The 26,271-nt window shown below is 40.9% G+C and overlaps 1 protein-coding gene across 1 annotated transcript; it reads left to right on the forward strand.

The window, feature by feature from the left end:
• On the forward strand, window positions 1-26,271 carry pih1d1 (PIH1 domain containing 1). Its single transcript, XM_087837340.1, has 11 exons — window positions 1-233; window positions 2,206-2,296; window positions 6,080-6,137; window positions 6,268-6,456; window positions 7,604-7,665; window positions 7,821-7,902; window positions 10,133-10,229; window positions 10,421-10,447; window positions 10,527-10,614; window positions 16,086-16,229; window positions 26,160-26,271. Exons 2-11 carry the CDS (start codon window positions 2,216-2,218, stop codon window positions 26,193-26,195), a joined length of 864 nt encoding a protein of 287 aa, XP_087693466.1. The 5' UTR covers window positions 1-233; window positions 2,206-2,215; the 3' UTR covers window positions 26,196-26,271.

Raw genomic sequence — 26,271 nt, forward strand, 5'->3', positions numbered from 1 at the left:
CGGCCCTTGAGGATCGTTGAGACTGCGTACTTTAAGGCTGCAGACCCTGGATTGGGATACAGCCTATGTTAACAAATGAATCGCTTCAGCCCATTTGTAGGAAGTCGTTTTCGGTCAGTTCAGTTTATGGATGATTTTATTCTGAAATTTCTGGTTCGGAAGTTGTCATTGGAACGCTGTGACGTCTAACAACTGCGCGACATCTGATAGCGATTACTGGTACGAGAAACAAGGTAAACAGACATTTATTTACGCACCTTGTAAACATAATAAATTACATAACAGAAGTTAAAATGACAGGAAACGGAAAGCTAAAAGGAGAGGTTTTCGGCTGGTAAGCTAGTAAACTAAGGCTAAGCTAACGTGTTTATACGGGTAGCAACATGGACAAACATGTGCATAAACAAGTAGTAACGATCTAGCCAGTAGTTTTATATTGCGCTTTGGGAACATGAAAGAGTTCATATTCGCCAGCTTGGCGAATATGGCAAATACTTTTTCACAGCACTGTGTATGGGTCAGATCAGAGGTGTAGCGCTACTTGTTTAAATAGGAGACTTCATTGGTCATGCACGTGTCCATGTGCACAAGCACCTTTGTCTTGTAGCTTTTACCACATTCAACTCTAACTGAGCAAAAGTGATCAGCTGTCAGACTGAGTGTAATAACATGAAATCATCTCTCTGACCATCTTCATCAGCTCTTACATGCTGCGTGCAGCTCTCCCCTTTCTGGATGTCTTCTCTCTCTTTTTCATAGTTTCCTGTGGGATTGATGCCTGCTCTCTTTTGCCCAGGCCTGATTTAGACTTCAGTGGGCAATCTTTGTCAAGCCTATAATGTAACTTATATAAATGGCCAATGGCATCCCTGGTATTTATGCTTGTCTGTGGTGCATTATGCGTTAATGGCCGTGTGGTCATGACCTAATGTTTTATACGTGATGCCAGCCAATAAAATGCTGATAATTCTTTTGCTCTTTGGTGCTCACTCTTGGTTGTGGTATGTTTTTTTCAGGGGCAAGAATATTTGTTTCTTTTTTTATCCTTCACGTTCATTCTGATAGTTTCATCTTCTGTGAATTCAGTGCTTGTGTGTCTCTGGTGTCGATCTGCTACCTGTGTTGTTCTTAATGTGTGATCTGTGGTACCAGGTTAGGACACTACCATACACCTTCGGTATATAGTGTATCTTTTCTGCATGAAATTTTATACCTTGCACATGACACATAATTATGCCCATGAACTGATCCATAAGTGAAATTATTTTTTTTAATTCAATTTTATTTATGTATTTATTTATACAGCGCCAAATTATGAGAACAGTTGCCTCAAGGCGCTTTATTTTGTAAGGTAGACCCTACAATAATACATACATGAGAAAAACTTAACAGTCATACAAACCCCTATGAGCAAGCGCTTTGGCTACAGTGGGAAAGAAAAACTCATACAATCATTATCTTTTGAATGCAGTAGCTCCGTGCAGGTGCATACACCGATTAGTACAATGTTTTTTCACCCTTGAGCTCTAAAAGGCTGATGGAGTAGTTTGTGAATGCCATAACTTTCAAACTGACACCATAGATGCATCTACTAAAAATCTCAGACTAGTTTGAACCTCGGTAACCTTGACCTCAAGGTCAGAGGTCAACATCTACTGAAAGGAGATGCACCTGCTATTGCTATTCAGAGGTAGCAATGGCAGAAACTAGTATTTTGTGCATTATTAAATGTTTTAACACGCTTTGGTGACGTGATTGTGCAGCACTTTGCTGATGGCTATCAAAAGCGTCTGGTTGAGGAGCAACTTGCTAAGAGACACTGAACCAAGTATTAGTGGGGATATGTAGATATTTGAGGTTGTATTCACATTTTACATTACACATCCATTTTATCTTATTAAAGATGTATACTGCACAATCATTCCACCCTGGAACAAACAGTTAAGGATTAAAAAGCCCAAATTACCAAGACCTTCATGGGGCTGAAGTTCCACTGATGATGAAGATGATGAGTGTGCATAAATTTCTGACCACAGCGTTACGCTTCTGCCTGTAAATCTGCCTCTTGAAACTGGTTGTTTTGAACTTGTGGTTGTCAGTGTTTTGTAAAGTTTATGAGAACAGCTGCAAGTATGAGCAAATTTAGTAACATTGTTATTATTAGAAATGAGTCAATTAAACAATTGATTTCTTATATGATTGTAGGAGTTGCTGAATGATGACGGACTCGTCGCTTCTTAACTCTGAGCTGGACTTACAGCAACAGGAAGAGTTGTATCAGCAGCTACTGTTACAGGTAAGTTTGCTTTTATGTTAACGGTGATCACATGGTAACGCATTTACAGTGGAACCCCGACTTACGAAATTAATTCGTTCCCGAGGGTCTTTCGTAAGTCGAAAATGTTCGTAAGTCGAAGCACCCATCGCACCTTTTGAGTGAACGATAGGCTATAGGCTAATTGCTAACTGCAACAACAATACGTCGTTCAAGTGGAACGAAGTGCAAGTACCAAAGCCGAGTGGGCTGTCACATGATTCGGAAGGCATTGTGGGCTCAGCCAATCAGAGCCAGCGGATTTCGTTACGCGGGCATTTTGCCGTAACACGGGCAGAAATATTGCCGTTAAGTGCCTTCGTAACTTGAATTTTTCACTAAACGGGGTATTCGTAAGTCGGGGTTCCACTGTACTTGGCAAGTGGTCGGCAGTTCGATCCTAGCTGGAGACAGAAATCCCCACAGGGTGTTAAATAGTAAAACACAATAAATGAATAAAGATGAATTGTTTTGAGGTAAAGCTGGCCCTCTTAGTCGTGCTACATGAGAAACAAAAATCTGACAAAATGTTACATTTGGTCATAGAGGAAAATTAGTTTCATATGTGTGGGTGAAATGCAATGGAAGCATTTGCAGTAACTGCTAGTCAGCCCTGAAAGACTCATTTTAATTTTTTTCCCATCAGCCTCTCGTCAAAGATGAGTTACAGACTGAGATGTGTTGTGTTGCTGCGTCACCCAAACTCTGTTTACAAACAGATGTTCTGTCATTTTCTTGTGATATGCTGCTATCAATCACAGCTCTTTGTTTCATAATGATAATGCAGCTGCACCATTATCAGCTCACTATTATGACTCATATACGAGATAAATATGGAATTTGTTTTCTTTTTTTCATTGTCAACAAAAAAGCGGTTCAACATTGGTCTCATCTGTCCCTAAAACTCTGTTTCATAGCAGGACTGACTATGTCAAAACTCCTAATCACAGTTGTGTTTTCACTACTGAGATTAAAGTTATATTTATTAAACTTACAGCACTCATGTTAAACGGTGGTTTTCTTGAACAGTAAATATATAAATATATATATATATATATATATATATATATATATATATATATATATATAGTCTATAATATAACCTAGATAAATGGGCCAATGGCGTCCCAGGTACTTATGCTTGTGCCAGCCAATAAAGACCAATAATATGCTGATAGTTCTCTCCCTCCTTGGTGCTCACTCTTGCTTGTCTTTTTCATCTATTTCCAGATTTTGTTCATCCTTCATATTCATTCTGATAGTTTCATCTTCTGTGACTTCAGTCTTGAAGCAACTTGAATCTTTACTGAAGCTGAGTCCAAGCTCACTGCTGTAATAAATCATAATTAATATAATAATAAATATAATATTGGCCATATTGGCAACCTGAGCAGCACAACAGAGGCTAGATCGTCCCATTTCACAAGCCTCGCACTTCCGCCCTCCTCGCTCTTCGGAGTACCCGGCCCACATAGATCAGAAAGCCCGGGTCCTACGAAGTGTGCGGCCCCTGAATTGGGACACAGCTAGTAACATACCTCTCGCTCACTTACAATAACTTAAATGCACATGGACCAATCGCATGATATGCACAAGTCACTTTGCAGGCCCACATGGGGTTTTGAGACAGATATCACCCTCCAGCCTTCTGCAGATCCAGAAAATGTACGGTGCATTCAAGTCCCAGTGGGAAAACTGGGACATCTGGGTTTCCTCTGTATTTTCTTCTCCAAATAAAGCAGGTGTTTCTTTTTCTAAATAAACAGAAGAGCTCGTCACTGCTCTAGTAGAAAGCACAGACGTTGTTGGCATATATGCATCCCAGATGATGACCACACGTCATGTACAGTGGGGCAAAAAAGTATTTAGTCAGCCACCGATTGTGCAAGTTCCCCCACTTAAAATGATGACAGAGGTCAGTAATTTGCACCAGAGGTACACTTCAACTGTGAGAGACAGAATGTGAAAAAAAAATCCATGAATTCACATGGTAGGATTTGTAAAGAATTTATTCGTAAATCAGGGTGGAAAATAAGTATTTGGTCACCTCAAACAAGGAAAATCCCTGGCTCTCACAGACCTGTAACGTCTTCTGTAAGAAGCTTTTCTGTCCCCCACTCGTTACCTGTATGAATGGCACCTGTTTGACCTCATCATCTGTATAAAAGACACCTGTCCACAGCCTCAACCAGTCAGACTCCAAACTCCTCCATGGCCAAGACCAAAGAGCTTTCGAAGGACACCAGGAAAAGAATTGTAGACCTGCACCAGACTGGGAAGAGTGAATCTACAATAGGCAAGCAGCTTGGTGTGAAAAAATCAACTGTGGGAGCAATCATCAGAAAATGGAAGACATACAAGACCACTGATAATCTCTCTCAATCTGGGGCTCCACGCAAGATCTCATCCCGTGGGGTCAAAATGATCATGAGAACGGTGAGCAAAGATCCCAGAACCACACGGGGGGACCTGGTGAATGACCTGCAGAGAGCTGGGACCAAAGTAACAAAGGTCACCATCAGTAACACACTACAACGGCAGGGAATCAAATCCCGCAGTGCCAGACGTGTTCCGCTGCTGAAGCCAGTGCATGTCCAGGCCCGTCTGAAGTTTGCCAGAGAGCACATGGATGATACAGCAGAGGATTGGGAGAATGTCATGTGGTCAGATGAAACCAAAGTAGAACTTTTTGGTATAAACTCAACTCGTCGTGTTTGGAGGAAGAAGAATACTGAGTTGCATCCCAAGAAAACCATACCTACTGTGAAGCATGGGGGTGGAAACATCATGCTATGGGGCTGTTTTTCTGCCAAGGGGACAGGACGACTGATCCGTGTTAAGGACAGAATGAATGGGGCCAAGTATCGTGAGATTTTGAGCCAAAACCTCCTTCCATCAGTGAGAACTTTGAAGATGAAACGAGGCTGGGTCTTCCAACATGACAATGATCCAAAACACACCGCCCGGGCAACAAAGGAGTGGCTCCGTAAGAAGCATTTGAAAGTCCTGGAGTGGCCTAGCCAGTCTCCAGACCTCAACCCCATAGAAAATCTGTGGCGGGAGTTGAAAGTCCGTGTTGCTCGGCGACAGCCCCAAAACATCACTGCTCTTGAGAAGATCTGCATGGAGGAATGGGCCAAAATACCAGCTACTGTGTGTGCAAACCTGGTAAAGACCTATAGTAAACGTTTGACCTCTGTTATTGCCAACAAAGGTTATGTTACAAAGTATTGAGTTGTATTTTTGTTATTGACCAAATACTTATTTTCCACCCTGATTTACGAATAAATTCTTTACAAATCCTACCATGTGAATTCATGGATTTTTTTTTCACGTTCTGTCTCTCACAGTTGAAGTGTACCTCTGGTGCAAATTACTGACCTCTGTCATCATTTTAAGTGGGGGAACTTGCACAATCGGTGGCTGACTAAATACTTTTTTGCCCCACTGTAGAACCATCTGCAGCTAAAATCAAATATTGTGCTGAATATTGAGAAGTTCATATAAACTTTAAGATAGACATGCGAACAGAAGCCTACGCATAAACAGAGGTGGCCTGTGACATTTAAAGTGCACTCAGAAAACTTGCATTGTTTATATTGTCCTCTGTTCGATGTTGGGAAAATAAATTTGTACAGAAAATGTTATTGAAGAATCTCCATGCACAAAAACTGTGAGAATCACAGATGACATTTGATGTTGCAGGTGTTTTTTCTTTGCTGTGAGTTTGCCAAACAATAAATAATATGTGTAATATTTGTTTAGACCCTTGGACAGATCAACAGTGAAAGTCCAGACTCCAAAGTAATCCGACCAGAGCCTGGTGAGCTACGTCACAGATAGATAGTAGATATAATCTTTACATTTTGGAACAATACTCTAAGTTTGCTCATTAATACAAAAATTTCTTCTTGTGTGTTTTTCCCTTCGCCTTTCCTGTCCCACCGTGTCAGGCATGTGTGTGAAGACTTTCTCAGAGTCAAACAAGGAGAAGGTATTTATAAACGTCTGTCAGTCGAACTCAGTCCCGCCTCCTCCAGAACTCTCCAGAGAGAAGCTTGTGGAGCTGCTCCAATCAGACGATCCTAGCGGCTTTCGAGTTCCCATGAGTCTTGGCGAGCCACACACAGAAACAGACAATAGTACGTAACCGCCAAACATGTGATTTTTTAATCAAGCAGACATCTGAAAGGTTTTCACCCTGCACACAGTAGGTTCAGTAAAATGTTGTGACAAGAGTTTGAAAAGGTTGAGAGCTGGTTTATTTGCCACCCAGTATGTTAAAGACAAAACACCAGCTGGCTGCTTCTTATCGAAACAGATTTGGGTTGTTTGGAGCTGAGCTCTGAGCTCTGCATGCCTTCCTTTGCTGGATCATAAGTTACATTTTAGTCCACTGCCTGGACTTATTAAAATGGTCTTTATTTGGGGAGTTCCTGACTGAGGCTTCCTTTGTTAAAATCACCAAGAACAATAACTAAGAAGTCTGCGATTCTTTGGCAAGTGAGCACTGAGCCTGGTGTATATACGATGGTGTACACACACCGACCAGAATGAATGAAGGTTAATGGTTAATTTAAAGGTTAACACGGGTGTTCACAGACGCAGACTACACCTTACTCAAAGCACACTGTGCGCTGTCTATCTTGCGTGCTGCACAATATCGTTTAATATTTAGTATCTACTGTTATCTACTGCTAGCTAGTTAGTAGTCCATACAGGTGATCCAGGTGTTTTGTTTTTCTTTCTTTCTTCCCCCCTTTCTCACCGTCTCTTCTCCCCTCTGGTTTTCTTTCTCTCCCTCTCTTTCTTTCATTCTTTCTCCCTGTCCTATCCCCCAGTCATGTCTGTCCCGTTTGTAGCAACCGAAAATAAAATAAATACATAATTATAATAAAGGTCAATCAAATGGACCAATATGGCCATGATGATCCACTTGGTAAAATAAATCCGCTTGGCATCTTTCTTAGCCTTAAGACAACAATTCTGATGCTAAAGATCCAAACGGGACACAAAAAAATAATAATAATAATTGAAAGGTTAATGAAACAGTGTTTCTGAATAACGATAACATTGTAACACTGTACTGTCCGTGTTGTTTACCTCATCTCTCAGTTGTGTATTTTAATGTTGTGGCTGACTGGTCTAAGGTCTACACAACATCAGTCTGTATAAGTAGTAGTTTATTTATTCATCGTCTCTCCTGATTCAATTTGCCGACAGGATGGAAGCGTTTCAGCTTCCTGTGTTGTGGTGAAAATATTTTTAATGTTTCTTTGTCTGTTTCAGGCTCTCAGGGTTGCACAGCTTATGACGTTGTTATTAACCAGGACTTCTTCCAGAAGTGTCAGGTGTGTTCATGTGCATGTGGTTGTTTTCCTTTTGCATTCAAAAAGGAAATTTTTATTTTATATTCCTTTGAATCCTCCTCATTGCACTGACCTTCATCAACTTTCTTAATTTATAAACTCTGCATAAAAAGTGTTGCATGATTTTTGTCTTGCAGAAGGATCCCTTATTCCAGCAGTTTGTTATCCTCGTGTCTGTAGAGGGTTTAGAAAACAAATACAATCTGGAGCTGAGTAGAGGTTAGTGTGTTTGTGTGTCTGTGTTAATAATTCTTGTTGTGGAAGTACTCCGCACTTGTTGACTCTAGCTTGAATGACGCCATATTATCAGATTCATTAAAATCCTGAATTGATTTTTAAATATAAATTTATTTTGCCCGAAACGCCAGAATCTCAGGTTAAACCTCGCAAAATTTCAACAACCACCAAACAGCTAAAACAGCAAACCAGAGCAGGAACACGGATTCTGCACAAAGACATAAACACAAAGCGCCGACCGCCGACGCATCAGAATCGGTGAGATGTCGCCTTTCTCACCTGACGACACGAACACGGTCGGGCTGAAAGCCGACAGCACGCTGATGTTGGTGTTTCGGTGGGTCCATGCTGTGTGTTTACGTCTTTTTTGCGTTCGATTCTGAAGCTGCAGGTTTTATCTCTCCAAACAATATTGACCGAACCAGCAGCAAAAGAAGATCCAAACTAAACTTCACACAAACATCGTCATGAACTCACTCTGACTTTTGCTGTTTTGCTTCCACCACGATAAAATCACACTTCATGCACAGCTCTCTCTCTCTCATGAACAGTTTCCCATCTAAAAATCAGTTTTCTGCATTATTCGCTTGCAGAATTCATAGCACGGCCCAGCCAGTTCCAGTTTCCAACAATGGCGGCAGCGACTTAGTTTTAATATTACTCTTATTTCTCTTTGTGGGTCGCAAAAAAACTTTAAACATATTTTCAGGTGAGACTGTAGCTGTGTAAACTTCAAATATCTGAGCCGACCGACACATCGTCTTCAAACCCCCGCGGTCTTTTGCTACTCGGGTAAACATGATATATAAGTCACTTTGATAACTTAAAAATGTTATTGTTTGGCTTTTTCAGTGTTTTATTTGTTCGTGAGTAAATCGGTTTGGCTGAGATTAAAGTTATTAGATTAAATTAAATTTAACTTTATTAATCCCTGGGGAGGGTTCCTCCGGGGTTTTCACACAGCTGAATAAACGTCAAACAATAATTAAACAGAAGAGTTTACGTCAGTGCCTGGTTATATATTAGATAGCGAGGAGCGGCAGAGTTTCACTCCACCGAGGGAGCTCGTGACGTGCTACCCTACTACTTTCTTTAGACCGCCAAGGCCGGGTCCTCAGGTGGAAGCAGCCTCTGAATTTGGACACCCCCGCTGTTTCCGGGCCGGCCAATAATAACGGTGACATTTAACATATTTTATCCGATCAATAAACCCTGTAAAATGTATTTATCACCCCCAAACAGCCCTTTTGAATGTCTCCCTAGTACGGCACAACACCTCACTCTTGGAGCACTTTTTTGCCACATGTATCGCAAACCACGTCTCAGCTGTTTGTGGAGGTAAAATAAGTCCGCACAATTACGCTCAGCCATTGTTGTGAGTGCGCACGCCAAGGGGCTGCGAGACATTTATACAGCCGTATTTCGCACATGACTATGAAAGGCGGAAGAGGAAGTAGTTCCTTCGAATGTAGACAATCCGAATGTTATAGTTTCTTTCCACTGTGTTCCTGTTAATGAAACTACAAATTTACTCTAAATTACTAAAATATTGATATTTTAATGTGAGAATCGATTCTAGAACATAAATGATTGGTATCGGAGGAATCGATATTTCAGGATCGATCCGCACATCACTACTTATTACCCACCAGTCTACCGTTGTTCACAGCGCTGTCGGCCGCTGTGTTTTTTACTTACTTCTGACAAGAAATCCTCATTTCTGCTGTTTAATCAGCTACTAAATAGATTTAAACTTTTTCAAATGATGCAAAGTTGCAAAATGCTTAACTGTGTCTCTAATAAAACCTCTGTAACTTTGCTCTGCGTCACTTCAGCAGCATCAGGTAATGTTCACATGCTGATTCATGGTTTTCTTCTGTTACTGCAGAATATTTTTAAGGTTATCTGCTATAAAATCCCAGGCCAGGAAAATCGCCTTCACGTTTTTCTGTGTTTTATCCTCAGTTACTTTGACACAAAAGCATCTGCTGTGATGCTCACACCTTTGAAAAAGTCTCACAAGTGTCAGCTTTCTTTTTATAGATATAAAAATATGGAAATGTACTGATGCATGATAAGAATTATAATATTTCTGACTGTCTGAGGCAAAATTTCCGCGATTGGAATCGAATCAGGACCTTGTGAATCGGAATCGAATCGATTCTAGAAATCAGTGACGATACCCAGCCCTACTTGTTGTGTGTTTTTGCAGAGTGGAAGGTCCTGAAAAACAGAAGGTTTTTGGGTTCTGTCAGTGAGCAGAATATCCGCACAAAGAGCAGGCCGGTCATTGAAGAGCTGCAGCCTCCGTATGTACCCCCGCTGTGCTTAGCAGAAAACACACTGACACACATTTGTATGTTTCATTGCACGTAGCATTGAGTAAGTAATAAAAAAGTTTAAATAAATTGCGCTTTCAGCTTTCAGCTCTCACAGGAATCTGTTTCTGTATAATTTGTAATACGTGTTGAAATTTCCTTGGCTTTCTTTCATCCCGCAGGGAGACGTCTTGTGCAACCACTAAGAGGTGAACCTTTGTTCATTGTTCTGTTTGTCTCATTTTCCATGAAAAGCAACATGATCTGAAATGTCAACCCTTTCCTCAGTTTGCCCACACCAGAGTTCACGCTGATTGTTGAGCCTTCTGCTGGTGAACCAGAGTATCTGATTGCAGAGATAAAGCTCCCCGGAGTGGTGAGATATTAAACAAACACATAATGAACCACACATTTATTTCAGTGCTCTCTGCCTACCTGTTTCTTTCAGGTAGACGTCCTCCTCAAATACAGGCTGGTTTATTTTAGCTTTACTTTGCTGTTAGGGGAAATAAGATGAGTATCTGATTGCAGAGATAAAGCTCCCCGGAGTGGTGAGATATTAAACAAACACACATAATGAACCACACATTTATTTCAGTCCTCTCTGCTATGGAACGCCAGGACTGCCATAATGAATTAATTAAATACACCATTAAATAATTAATTAAATGTGGCAATAATTAATTAAAATTGGAATTAATTAATTAAATAAATAGTTATGACACATGTAATTAATTAATTATTGACACATTTAATTAATTATTTATGTATTTCATATTTTAATTAATTATTGACACATTTAATTAATTATTGACACATTTAATTAATTATTGACACATTTAATTAATTATTTATTGACACATTTAATTAATTATTTATGTATTTCACATTTTAATTAATTATTGACACATTTAATTAATTATTTAATGATATATTTATTTATTTCATTTTGGCAGTCCTGGCGCCTGGCTCTCATCATGAAATAATTTTATCTGTCAACCTCACCCATCAAACTCAGGGGGCGGAGTTAACGCTGATCGACTCAAAACCAGTGCTTTGGCCTGGTGGCCATTGTTTTTAGCACACAACAACCAGCATGTGGAAACTAACAGAACTGAACTTTGAAAAACCCTGTTTGTGTGTGTCACCAAATACAGTTTTAATATTTTTTTAGCCGAGAATGTAGTGGTTTAATCTTCATGTGTCTGGTCGGTTTCTCAAGATACAGCCTCTTTGCAAAAGTGCTTCGATGATTTCGGAGATGTCTGCCCAGTCTCACGGCAAAGCGTGGATAGACCCGCTCGCCTCGCAAGCAATCGAGCTGTTATTACCGCCGACAAGGCTCAGGCCCCGGTACACAGCTGTAATAATCCCCGCTGACACGGACTTCTTTTACTGAGGTTATATTTATCAGGGTTTTATTTCCTGATGTTCTTATGTGTCCTACGTGTTTCACTCGCCAATTCTGAATTATAACTAACATTAAAAACATGTTTAAGGAGGAGAGAGAGCAAATAAATTCGATTAACAGCTGATCTTTGGGTTTTTGTTCAGTAATCAGCGTGACCTGTGTATAAACGCATAAAAGAGATAACGTTGGTGTTTCCTCATGTAGTAACTGCTGGCTTTAACTGTCCAAAGGTTGTTCGAAACTATGACACACATACAGACTTCATGATGTTCGGCTAATATTTTTATTGTGAATATTAATCATGAGGGTAAACGGACCTGTACACCACAGAGCGAGGTCAGCATGTCCACGATATCTTCAGCTCTCTGAGGTAACACAGTTTCCCAGCTGACTAATCTAACTGTCATCTACGAATAATTCACGGGTCATATCGATATGATTTTACAGAAAAGCATCCTTAATACTGCCAACTATTCCAGAGACGTAAACATCTACAGCATAAAGAACAAAAAATATAGCAGTCTAACACAACACTGTAACAGAGATGAACCGTCAGTTTGTCAAAGTGGAATGAAAGCGATTAGTTGAACAGGTGTTCGTGATCTGTGTTTTCTACATTTTCATCAGCGTAAGAGACTCAGCAGTTATAACAGTTATACATTTAATAAATTACCAAATGAACGCAAGAAACGAGCAAACCTGTTCGGACAGTTTGAGTTTGTGTTCCCTCAGCTGCAGACTGTTTAAATGTTTGAGAGGAAGATTAGATATAAAGCAAACGTCAAACATAGACTCAGTCTGCGTTCACATTTGATATGAGACCAGGACGGATAATGGCTGTGTCCTGTTTTAAGATCATACATGTAAAATTGTTGTCTGACCTCCGTCGATCCAGCCGCTCAGAGTTAACTGAACTTGGATAAATTATAGTTAAGGAGTATCACAGATAACACCCACGTGAGCTGTGTGACTGTTCACCACTACACTGAAATCAGTAGGCTATTACTGAAATACACGTGCTATTTCATAAACTATGATATAAATACTAAAGTCCTACTAACATGTTTAGTTTTAAAGGACACCTTCCTGCCTTATTAGCAGTATTAGTTTTCTTCTAACATCCAGAAGTCTGCACCATGTGTTTCATAGTTTGTAACAAACCTTTGACAGTTAAACATAACATGACCGAAAAAGCAAAAAAATAAATAAATGAATAAAAAGAGAGAGAGAGAGAATAAATCACACAAATTATATGTTAACCTCATTTATTTTTAGTTAAGTAAACTCTAAAAATTCTAACAGACAACTGGTGCTTAGAATACAGTTGAATAACTATTAAAAAACAGATGATATAATATTTCTGTCCAGGTTGCAGTCTGCATTATGAACATGTAGTTGGAAACTCTGCTCCTCTCGGTGGAAATGCGCCTTCTCTTTCCTCTTTGTATAAAAACATTTTAAAAGTCAGTTTAATCTCAAAATTCACTGTTAAATCCAAAACACACCAGATAAAGAAAAGCGAATGGTTCAGTCTAACACATGTGCCAGTGAACCATTAAACGTCTGTAAAACTGTGCAGTTATGAAACGTAACTTTAACCTCAGCCAAACCGATTTGCTCAGTTGTAAATAAAACAGCGAAGTAAACGTGACCCGACAGACAAAACCTGAGTGAATTAAGTCCAGCGTTTAACACTGAGAGCTAAAACTCAGGTGAGGTTTCAAAGCTGTGCCGGTGATTGGAAGTGGGTTCGCCTATAAAGTGCTCTGTTGGGAAACAAGCTCCAGCAGCTCTGCGCTCGGGAAAAACTATATTTACTTATCTTGTGCAGAAAAATGTGCTGACGTTGCGTAATATCGAGCACCGGCTGCCCAGTTAAACTGTGACTATCACCAGGTAACGTGGGCGTGTTTCTTGAATTAGCAGCAGGTGTTAAACAGCTGACAGGTGAGGAGGAGGATGCATGCAGGTAAACTGAGGGCCTGTTGAGCTGATCGCTGGTTTTGTGAGAAAAATGTCAGCTCGTTCTTTATGTTACAGAAGCACAGAGACACAAGAGCAGGTGGAAAGAGACGATCGTTCGGTGAAAATGAGAATCTGCGAATGCAACACGTGGAACACGGAGAGTGGAATATGTAAACAAACCGGTTAACGTAACCCCCTCGGTGCACTCTGCATGCTGACTGTTAGCAGACCTACTGAAATCTCTGAAAACATCTGAGCACCTTTGCAAACATGTTCTATGTTGACAACCTGACCCGACATGTGAAGATTACAGCGCGACATTCGCAGCTAAAACACAGTTAAAAGTGTAGTTGGTGACAGAAAAACGGGGTATTTTAAAACTACACCACCAACATTGCTGCCTGTGATTTGAAATGCATTCTGGGATACCTGGCTGCCCCAAGTCTACACAAGCAATCGATTATCTAGGATCGACCTGTTTTGACTTACTTTGCACGGCAACCAATCAAATGTTAGAGAAGCTGCATGGGCAGCGTTAACCCCGCCCCCTGCGTTTGATGGGTGAGGTTGACAGATAAAATTATTTCATGATGAGAGCCAGGCGCCAGGACTGCCAAAATGAAATAAATAAATATATCATTAAATAATTAATTAAATGTGTCAATAATTAATTAAAATGTGAAATACATAAATAATTAATTAAATGTGTCAATAAATAATTAATTAAATGTGTCAATAATTAATTAAATGTGTCAATAATTAATTAAATGTGTCAATAATTAATTAAAATGTGAAATACATAAATAATTAATTAAATGTGTCAATAATTAATTAATTACATGTGTCATAACTATTTATTTAATTAATTATTTCCCATTTTAATTAATTATTGCCACATTTAATTAATTATTTAATGGTGTATTTAATTAATTCATTATGGCAGTCCTGGCGTTCCATACTCTGCCTACCTGTTTCTTTTAGGTAGACGTCCTCCTCAAATACAGGCTGGTTTATTTTAGCTTTACTTTGCTGTTAGGGGAAATAAGATGAGTATCTGATTGCAGAGATAAAGCTCCCCGGAGTGGTGAGATATTAAACAAACGGCTTTGGAATTCCTTACCCCCTGACCTCAGAAATATTAGTTCATTCCCTCTTTTTAAGTCCACCCTCAAAACTCATCTGTTTAAAATTGCTTATGTTTAAACCTCTGTATGCTCTTAACTTTTATCTGTTATTCTTATTATTGTGTATATTTCCAGTTTTTGTGTTTTTATCTGTTGTACAGTGTCCTTGGGTGCTTTGAAAGGCGCTATTTTTAAATAAAATGTATTATTATTATTATTATTATTAATAGGGATGCAACAATACCAATTTTTTAAAACCGATACGATACCGATACTTGGATCTGAGTACTTGCCGATACAGAGTACAAAACCCGATACTTCTACCACACACACACACAAATGCAGACAAGTTTTATTTTATTCTCTGCCGATAAAAAATAAAATCTTAATAAAAATGACCACAAAAAAACAAAAAAAAATTTCTTCGCTTTTCCAAAACCTGAGTTAAAGTTGGCTGTTCCGGTCCACACTGCTGACATTTTGTTTAGCCTAGCTACAGCAGCCTCCAGTTTCTCTTTTTTATCTGGAGCTGCCAGTCTCACTCGCCTAACCTGTGCCTGTTTAGCGCGGGATGTCCCCCTAGTGGCCAATCTAAAAAACTACAACAGAAATGACAAGCCACCCTCTGATTAATGAAATAAGTTAGTATCGGTTCATGGTATCGGTTAACTTTTACGAGTATGAGTACACACACATTTTACAGTATCGGCCCCGATCCCGATACCCGATACCAGTATCGGTATCGGTGCATCCCTAATTATTACATAATTAACCACACATTTATTTCAGTGCTCTCTGCCTACCTGTTTCTTTCAGGGTAGACGTCCTCCTCAAATACCGGCTGGTTTATTTTAGCTTTACTTTGCTGTTAGGGAAAATAAGATGAGATTAAAAATGTTTTGAAGGTCATTTTTTGTTGTTGCTGTCACAGACCTGAGGTGTCTTAGTAAGGCACTGGTGTGTGTATATATCTAAGTGTTAGGGTTTGCGTTTACCTTGAGCTTTACCCCAGCCTAGAGCAGTACGTCTGTCCAAAACAGACTGATATATTTGTCTTTGAATATATCAGAAACAAGAAACAACCTGAGTGGTTAACTTAAACTTCAGTGTGGAAACCAAAGTCCAGCAGAAAGTTAAAAATATGCCTATCTTGTTATATTTACACCAAGCTTACAATAGTCACATGTACCTGATGGCCTCCACAAACAGCTGAAGAGGTCTGTGCCAGTTGGCTAAAATTAAAAAGTTGCTTTCTTAGTTATTTTTGCTCAAAACCATCTTAAAAGTAGAGATCGACAGCTCTGCGCCTGCACACGATGATATGATATGTTGATGTCTCCTGCACAGGGGTCGTCTCGCTCTCTGGTTCTGGATGTGGGGGAGGATCGACTGGTGTTAACAGCTCGGCCCTCGCTCTTCCATCTCGACATCTTCCACCCCTTCCTGGTTGACCAGGAGAACAGCGTGGCACAGTACAACAGCAGCACACAGGTACAGAAAATATACACCCTGTTCTTGGACCCTGTCACATACAGGATTGTGTTCAATGCCCGTTGTTGTTTATGGGATTTATACACGTGCTTCTTACCAAGCAGTGCCACCAGCAACAGCAAGCTTGCTGAGGTCAGCATCACTTTAAGTGGAGCTATGTTTCTGCAATCTGCGGTGTAGGAATAAATGTGCTCTGAGGTTATTTTGGCACCGTCAAGTAGGCTCCGGGTTGCCAGTACTTTGAATGGCTGTAAAGCCTTTTAACCCATCATGCACATCCTTTCACTCTGGAGAGAAAACAGAGCAGATGAAGAAAATTCAAACGGGCACAAGAAGAACGTGCATATGCTACACGGGCGAGCTTCAGACTACAAGCTGTGCCGTGTCGACTGCAATAACACCGGTTTAAATATTAATGTGCTATAGAAATGTTATACAGCAATATCATTGCTATGGCAACACAATACGTTCACGTTCCTTAGTGCATGCAGCGAGCAAGAGCAGTTTGTCAGCCTCAGAAACTTGAACACTGTGTGGGCCTTATTCCAGGAAGCTGGTTGGTTAGTTTGTTTAACCTTCACATTAGGGAAACTCTGGTTTTCTGTTCTGGAAAGAGAGTAAACTCATCTTACCGGGGTCGGAGAGTGAGCGGGTTCAGTTCAAGAGCAAGTTGATCTGTAAAAGTTTATGTTTTTACAGTCACTGAAATCCCAGTCAGATGTTAATCTGTAACTTTGTGTCCTTAACACGAGCACTTTAATAGTTGTTCAGTCCTTGAACTATAAGAAGACAGCACAGATTTAATATCGTCTCAGAAAAAGATCTCTGCTCTGCATCTTTGTAACTCTGAGCCTCTGTGGACAGTGATGATGTCCACAGTAGGGCTGCCACAAATAGTTGCTATTAAAATCATTGATGACTGATTTAATAGTCGACACGTCGTTTGAAGCTTTGTAAGATCCCAAAAGACGCAGGAATAAGTAGTAGGATTTAAGAGTGTAATAACGGACTGAAACAGAAGATGGCAGCACTGCATGTACAAGGATGCCAGCTGCCGTTAAACCCCGAAGAAGAAGAAGCTGTGTCCGGTATTGTAGTTGTGTCCAAATTTAGGGGCCGCATCCTTCGGAGGCCGCGTTTGTAGGCCGATTACTTTACAGTGTCGCGATGAAGGGTGTCCAAATTCAAAGACTCTTCCAAATGCGGCCTTCATTTCCCCAGATTTGAAGGATGGGTCGGGTGTATCCTTTGTGGCCCAACCTATCCCAGAATTCATAGCGCTGCCCAGCCAGTTCCAGTTTCCAACAATGGTAGCAGCTATTTATTTTAATATTACTCTGATTACTCTTTCTCGGTCACAAAATAAACTTTTAAGATATTTTCAGGTGAGAAAGTAGCTGTGTAAACTCCAAATATTTGTTCAGTTTATCAAGATATCACATATTTGCAAAAGCGCTCCGACGTTTTCGGACACGTCTGTTACCCACCAGCTCGTAGCTAGCCGGGGGCTAGGCTAACTAGAACTGGCGAGAACAACGAACTCCCTGCACATCGTTTTTGCTACTCAGGTTAAACATGATATATAAGTCACTTTGATAACTTAAAAATGTTATTATTTGGCTTTTTTCAGTATTTTATTTGTTCCTGAGTAAATCGTTTTGGCTGAGATTAAATGTTAACTCAAAAGACACAACGTCGTACTCTCATTCACAGCGCTTTATTCGTTCCGCCATTTCACATAGGAACAACAACAATACTTTTCGCGGGCAACAGTACTCTCGCGATAAAACAGAAATAACAAGTTAACAATCTCCCTCTTTCTTAAAAAAAATAAAATCAAAATAAAATAATAGTATAAACACACCGCTGTAAACATTTGTATACATATATGTATATATTTATATAAACAAAAAAAACATTTCAAAAGTGCTTTGCTTTACTTAAAGCATACTATCATTGCACACAATAAACAATGGTGCATTTTAATGCAAAGACACCTTTGTAAACAAAGGATTACAGTATCCAGAGTCCTTCATCTAGCGCCTTTAGAAGGGTTAACGGTGAAACTCCCTTTTTTGTCAGACAATCAGCAAGTTGGGATTTTGAATCTGACCAACAAACCTGTCTGATTTTCTTGGCTTGTATGAGCTCTTTAATGCTGCTCATTTCTAGCCTCAGTCTCTTCTCTGTAACCTGCTTAGTAGATTTGAGTGCATCAAACAAGGAATGATTGTCAGTCACACAGATCAAAGGAAGAGCGTTCAGACCAGCGTTACCAGTTGTAAGCTCGGAAAAAAGTGTTGCCAGGAAGACAGCACTGTCTATTCCATCTGACATGGCAAGAATTTCTCCTGCCAGTGTACTTCTGACCACGCGTCTGATTTTTTTAGACTGCCAGAAGAGAGGGCAAAACTTTCCTCCTTTACCCATAAGGAGGATTAATGCCCCTCCTTGAGTACCGCCATCAGGAAGGTTGCCAAATGAAGCATCACTGAAAACAACCAATGTCAGATCCTCACTGTTACCCAAGTTCTGAAACTTAAGAGTCACTTTCTCTGCCTTAAGTTTACGGATAACTTTGTTCACTTCCTGAATAGACTGTACAGTTGCATCTTTGATATTAGATCCAAGGCTACATGTGTCAAACATAACATCAGGCCTCGTTTGTTTGGCAACCCACAAAATCTGTCCTATTTTTGACCTGAGTTGCTCACGTTCTGTTTCACTTAAGGAAGCCTCCCTCTGTACAGCCCGTGCTGCTTGTAACTGAACCGGTTGTAGGTTGTCAATGTAAAGTTGTTGATGCACCTCTATTACATCATTAACTGTACAAATGTCCATACCAACATAAGAAAAGCTGTCATGTTCTTCACGGCCCACAAGGAAGGTAGATTTCAGTACAGGAATGATATGAATTGCAAAGTGACTTGAACCAGCCCAAAGGAAATCATCAACGTGACATGCAAGCACTCCTGTAACCTCAGATTGTTCATTCTGCCAATAGAACACTGCAGGATCAACCTGTGATATTTTACCACCGGTTTTGAGCATAATGTCTTTGACTTTATTGTACCAATAAAGTGAAGCATCTGCAAGTCCATAAACACACTTTTTCAGTTTCCATAGAACATTGTCCTTGCCAGCTTCAGGTGGGGGACGAAGATAAATGTCTCTTGACAGTTCCATTCCCTGCAAGAAGGCAGATTTAATGTCTATTGAATTGACCCTCCACTTGTTTTGACATATCACAGCTAGCAGCAGTCTGAGGGACTCAGACGCACATGTTGGAGAGTCTTTCTGTAGTTCTTTAATATTTACCTCTTCAAACCCCCGTGCCACAAGTCGAGCCTTTGGAACAACACCATCAGTAGTTTCTTTGAGTGTACAGATCCATCTAGTAGACACACATTTTTGACCCAGGTCTTTCACTTCATCAAACACACCATTACTTTGCCAGCTCTCAATCTCCTGCTGCTTAGCAGAATCAAAGGAAATATCTTTTGTTATGAGTACATCTGCATCTCTGTTTTCAGCTTCAGTGCAAAGACCATCAACAAGTGACATGTCTACAGCTTTCTTTTCACCTTCACTACCATCATGCTCAAGATACTGCACATTGTACCAGTTTTTGTATTGCCCTCTTGCTTTTCCCGCTCTGCCTAGCACTCTGGCTGTGTGTTGAACACCGTTGTCTCTGTTGGTAAAAGTGATCAGCTGTCCTGATCTTAACGTTACATTTGCAGAGACATGATCAGTGGGTGTAGAGGGCTCATTTGCAGTTTGTGTGACAGACCTGTTTTCTGTAGTGTTTGTGACAGACATGTTTTCTGTAGTGTTAGTTTCTCTGTCAATAGTGATGTCTTCTTCCTCACTAATACTCTGTTCACCATCGGGTGTGTTAGTGTCATCATTTTCAACTGTGTCTTTGTTGTCATCATCAGTAGTACTGTGTGGTATTTGTTTATCTCCAGTCTGTGAATCCACTTTACTCAACCTTGACTGGTGTACTCTTACAAGAGTCCCCCCATGTCTTACAAATACAACACTTCCATCCTGCCCAATAACTACACCTGGACCCTTCCACTCTGTACAGTCGACTCGTTTGTAGTAAACTTTATCTCCTGCCTCATATTTGTCATCTGTAGGCCTAAGTTGTTTGCGTAGTGCTCTCCTGATCCTTTCTGAACACTCTGCCTCAGTAAATGCTTTCCTAGAAGCATGTAATGCTGATATATGTTCAGCTACTCTTGCACTTACAGTTGTGCCCTCTAAGGCAGGTGGCTTATCCATCAACACAGAAGGAAGGTTGGGGTTTTGGCCAAACACAAGTTGATGTGGACTATAACCATGTACATTAAGCATACTGTTTTTGGCCATAAGGGCCCAGTCTAGCGCAGTGTGCCAGTCACATCCTCGTTCCTTTTTTACCTTCAGGAGGATTTCTGTAAGTGTCATGTTATGTCTCTCCAGTAGTCCGTTGCTCCAGGGACTATACCCCGCCGTTGTTTTTACCTCAATGTTGAAGTTTTCAGCCATGTCCCGAATCTCTGTGTTGTTGAACTCTCCGCCGTTGTCTGTGTAGAGCCGTCTGGGGGCACCGTGAATGCTTATCCAGGTGTGAATGAAGGAGTTGACGATCTCTGGAGCTTTCTTTGTCTTTACAATGCTGCCGGCACTGAAACGTGTGAAGTGGTCGATGATGTGAAGGTACCACACATTGGGCTCCAGCTCATGTAGATCCATCGCTACTGTCTCATTATACTCAGAAGCCAGGGGTAGACCAACAGCAGGTCTCGGCTTGGTTTTGCAATATTTCTGACAAATGTCACAGTCACGAACTATCTCTTGTAGAATAACTGCACATTGTTTATCTGTATTGCCAGAGCTTTGGATGAGCCTCAATAACCTCTCTGCAGATGCATGACCAAACTGCTTATGAAGCTTCACAAGGACTTTCTGTTTCTCTTTTGTAGACATTTCAGCAGTTACCATGAGAACTTCATTTTCATTGCAGCTTTCTGTAGTATTTTCATCTCTAATGTCCACACAATAGTGTCCCGAACTAGTGAGCTCTAGGGGAACAGGCTGCTTGAACATGACAACACTGTCCTTCTCCATGTCTAGAACAGTCCCTGCTTTCTTGAGAGACGTTTTGCTCAGTAGTAGTGGAATGTCAACAGGAACTACTTCACTTTCAATGTCACACTTTGTTTGTCCAATTTTGGCTGGAAGTTTCACTTTTCTTCTGGAATACACTACAATACCATCCCCAAAGCGAAATGGTCTGGAGCTGGGGGTTTCTGATTGCAACAACTTGTTTACTTGGCCTTGGCTGAGGTCACACATGTAACTATCTAGCCACTTCTGACCACAAACTGTACGTGTACATGCAGTATCAATAATGGCTGACCCCAGTGCCTCAGTCAGGAAGATTTCAGAGTCTGTCATTGAGGCTTTAGTGTACAAAGTAATGTTACACTCCTCCACTTTCCCATCTTCAGTTAGCTTTACTTGGTCACCGTTACGATGAGGACAGTCTTTCGCCTAGTGGTAAGTGCTCTGACAAATAGCACATCTTGTTCGCTTGCCAAACTTGTCAAGTGGGTTGGTACCTTGTAGTGGTTGTCGCTGTCCACTCCGCGACGAAGTACCGTTGTTTCGTTTGTATTTGGCACCTCTTTGTTCCGTAAGGAAAACTGCATCTTGGTTCAGTTGAATTCCGCTGAAAACTCCGGTTACTTTCCCTCCGAAAATCCGTTTCAGTGCAGACTTCATAGACGCAAACGTTAAGTCCGTGCACGCTGTCAGTGCAAGCTGTCGACTTTTCTCATCAAGACAAGCTGTATCTAGAAGCTTAAATGCTAGCACAGCGTCAGGCAGCGTCATGTTGTACTTTTTCATCCGGTTATAACGCTGTTCAAAGTCTATAATGTAGTCTGCCATGGACACGCTGTGGTTCTTTGCAATGGAGTCAAAACACGAGTAGGCTCCATAAGCGCGGTCTTTCTCTTCTCTCTGAAACACCGCGTCAAGTTTTGCAAGTAGTATTTCCATACCGTCATCTTTGTCCAAATCTTCCGCGGGTATCTCCATGGCCGTTTCTCTGGCTCTTCCCTCGAGCCCCAGCGCCACCGCGAGTGCCTGTTTCTTTTTATCCAGCTCCGTAACTCGTCTCCAGATATTGACTTCATTCTTCCAGCACTCGTATGGCCTGGCTTCATCAAGCTTTGGTGGTACTTTGTAATTGGTAACCATCCTCTGCTACCAATGTTAACTCAAAAGACACGACGTCGTACTCTCATTCACAGCGCTTTATTCGTTCCGCCATTTCACATAGGAACAACAACAATACTTTTCGCGGGCAACAGTACTCTCGCGATAAAACAGAAAATAACAAGTTAACATTAAAGTTATAGTTTTTACACAGCTGAATAAACATCAAGCAGACAGCTGATTATCAGAAGTGTGAGATGCTCCAGAATTTACTCCGGTGTCCTGTTATATTTTAGATAGCAAGGAGTTTATTAAACTTCACCGAAACAATCTGCAGATTTCATTAAAATTTAATAAACTATCATCTTGTCTTTATTTTTAGTTAGCACATACCTTAAACACTTAAAGCTGTAAGCTAATGATAGTTATATAAGAGCAGATGCTGCTGGTGCAATAATCTGTACGTTTTACGTCCAATGGATGATGATCTGATTAGTCGACTATCAAAATAATCGTTTGTGGCAGCCCTAGTCCACAGAGTCAGTTTCCCCTTTATAATATGCTACACACTGATCAGTGATCAATCATTAGATGTATAAGTGATCACACTGATGGAAAAATATGGCGTTGTTTTAGTGCCTCTATTCTGAGCACACGTTAAAAAAAACTGCAAGCGCAAATGTTGCGTGTTGAGGAGATTTGATTTTGAGCGAACAAATTAATTTCTGCATGCAGGAAATGTATTTCAGTGTTTGCTGGTATCCACACACACACACAATAGCAGCCCCTCTCGCTCTTGCTCAGATCTCTGCGGACTCAGTGTGTCGTTCCCCACTCACAACATTTCTGCTTCATGTGCGCTCAACTCTTTCTGTACACCGTTATAAGTGTGCCACAAAACCAACCAATCACAGACTTGGATGCAAAAAAATCTAACTGGCTGTTTTGGTCTCCAATCAGCTTGCTAGCTACTGTAGCCAAACCCAGGCAAATATCCCAGAATGCATTTCTTCCAAACCTCAAAGGAGGCAGTGGTGGAGGAACGCAGAGTGGCAGATTTAAAATATTTCTTTTAACATACAGTGGATGCAAAAGTATTCGGCCCCTTGAACTTTCCCACATTTTGTCACATTACAGCCACAAACATGAATCAATTTTATTGGAATTCCACGTGAAAGACCAACACAAAGTGGTGAACACGTGAGAAGTGGAACGACAATCATACATGATTCCAAACATGTTTTACAAATAAATAACTGCAAAGTGGGGTGTGCGTAATTATTCAGCCCCTGAGTCAATACTTTGTAGAACCAGCTTTTGCTGCAGTTCCAGCTGCCAGTCTTTTAGGGTCTGTCTCTACCAGCTTTGCACATCTACAGACTGAAATTCTTCTTTGCAAAACAGCTCCAGCTCAGTCAGATTAGATGGACAGCGTTTGTAAACAGCAGTTTTCAGATCTTGCCACAGATTCTCGATTGGATTTAGATCTGGACTTTGACTGGGCCGTTCTAACACATGGATATGTTTTGTTTTAAACCATCCCATTGTTGCCCTGGCTTCATGTTCAGGGTCGTTGTCCTGCTGGAAGCTGAACCTCTGCCCCAGTCTCAAGTCTTTTGCAGACTCCAAGAGGTTTTCTTCCAAGACTGTCCTGTATTTGGCTCCATCCATCTTCCCATCAACTCTGACCAGCTTCCCTGTCCCTGCTGAAGAGAAGCCCCCCCAGAGCATGATGCTGCCACCACCATATCTGACAGTGGGGATGGTGTGTTCAGAGTCATGTGCAGTGTTAGTTTTCCACACAGAGCGTTTTGCATTTTGGTCTCATCTGACCAGAGCAGCTTCTTCCACATGTTTGCTGTGTCCCCCACATGTTTGCTGTGTCCCCCACATGTTTGCTGTGTCCCCCACATGTTTGCTGTGTCCCCCACATGTTTGCTGTGTCCCCCACATGTTTGCTGTGTCCCCCACATGGCTTGTGGCAAACTGCAAACGGGACTTCTTATGGTTTTCTGTAACAATGGCTTTCTTCTTGCCACTCTTCCATAAAGGCCAAGTTTGTGCAGTGCACCACTAATAGTTGTCCTATGGACAGATTCCCCCACCTGAGCTGTAGATCTCTGCAGCTCGTCCAGAGTCACCATGGGCCTCTTGGCTGCATTTCTGATCAGCGCTCTCCTTGTTCTGCTGTGAGTTTAGGTGGACGGCCTTGTCTTGGTAGGTTTACAGTTGTGCCATACTCCTTCCATTTCTGAATGATGGCTTGAACAGAGCTCCGTGGGATGTTCAAGGCTTGGGAAATCTTTGTGTAGCCTAAGCCTGCTTTAAATTTCTCAGTAACTTTATCCCTGACCTGACTGGTGTGTTCTTTGGACTTCATGGTGTTGTTGCTCCCAATCTTCTCTTAGACAACCTCTGAGGCTGTCACAGAGCAGCTGTATTTGTACTGACATTAGATTGCACACAGGTGCACTCTATTTAGTCATTAGCACTCATCAGGCAACGTCTATGTGCAACTGACTGCACTCAGACCAAAGGGGGCTGAATATTTACGCACACCCCACTTTGCAGTTATTTATTTGTAAGAAATGTTTGGATTCATGTCTGATTTTGGTTCCACTTCTCACGTGTTCACCACTTTGTGTTGGTCTTTCACGTGGAAGTCCAATAAAATTGATTCATGTTTGTGGCTGTAATGTGACAAAATGTGGGAAAGTTCAAGGGGGCCGAATACTTTTGCAAGCCACTGTATTTTCAGGCAAGAATGTTGCTGCGTAAACTTCAAATATCTGCTCGATTTATCAAGACATCACATATTTGCAAAAGTGCTCTAATGTTTTCCGAGATGCCTGTTACCCACCAGCTGACTGCACAGCTGGACTGGCCATCGGGCACACCCGGTTTTATGTTTATTTGTTGTTTTTGTAACGGTATAAACAATGAAAGGTGGTGGATTAGCCAATTGGTCATGATCGACTCTGGGCTGGACCAAGTACAATACATCCGTATTGAGGTGAAATGTTAAAACATTCTTTTAAATGCAGCTGCCCGGCATCTTTTCAGCTAAACGTGAAACGACTACAGAGCTCTGGGTATTCACAGAAACTCAGTGAAGCATCCCTGCTGTGGCAGTTAGAGAGCCAACATCTGTCAGTGAAGGCTGACATTAGATCAGATTAGAAAACTGTGGAGCATTAAAGGTTTGCTGTGAATGTCATTAATCATTTTTATCTAATAATTCAGAAATAATGAAACGAGGTTGATAAATATCATGGTCAGCCCTTCATTTACCTGTTGCCATGGTGAATCCTGATCTGAAAGCTGCATTGCTGGATGCTTTCTTTCCCTACTGATGTAGGAGTACTCAGGATAAACACTCGGATGTTTTCTGCTCAAGAACATCCGAGTTGCGAGTTGATCCGTTACAGTTTGTTGGACATACTTTCTGGAGGAGATGCTAGCAGGTGGTGATGTACGACCCAAATTTGCAAGCGCCAAATGATGAACAGTCAAAATAAATCTGAAATAAGTATAAAAATGAGTGAATTAGCAGACTGCACAATGTGAGATGACGAGTAACAGTTCAGAATTCAAATGGCGCAGCAGCCACAGGAACCAGCAGCGAGCAGCTTAACGTTGCAGCAAACACACACATAACTCAGTCAAATTCAGTCTTTTAACCTGCTGTACGATGTGTTTCTGTTTTCTTTTCCCCAGATCCTCACAGTCACGATGCCCGTAGTGTCTTCATGAAACTGCAGAAGTCTTGTTCAGTTTGTGATGTTTTTTAAAAAAATAATACTGCAGCAATAAAAGTGTTATTCATAAA

This window comes from Neolamprologus brichardi, unplaced genomic scaffold (genome assembly GCF_056152115.1).
Source record: "Neolamprologus brichardi isolate AB-2024 unplaced genomic scaffold, ASM5615211v1 NODE_ptg000031l+_length_7269946_cov_1, whole genome shotgun sequence".
NCBI lineage: Eukaryota > Metazoa > Chordata > Actinopteri > Cichliformes > Cichlidae > Neolamprologus > Neolamprologus brichardi.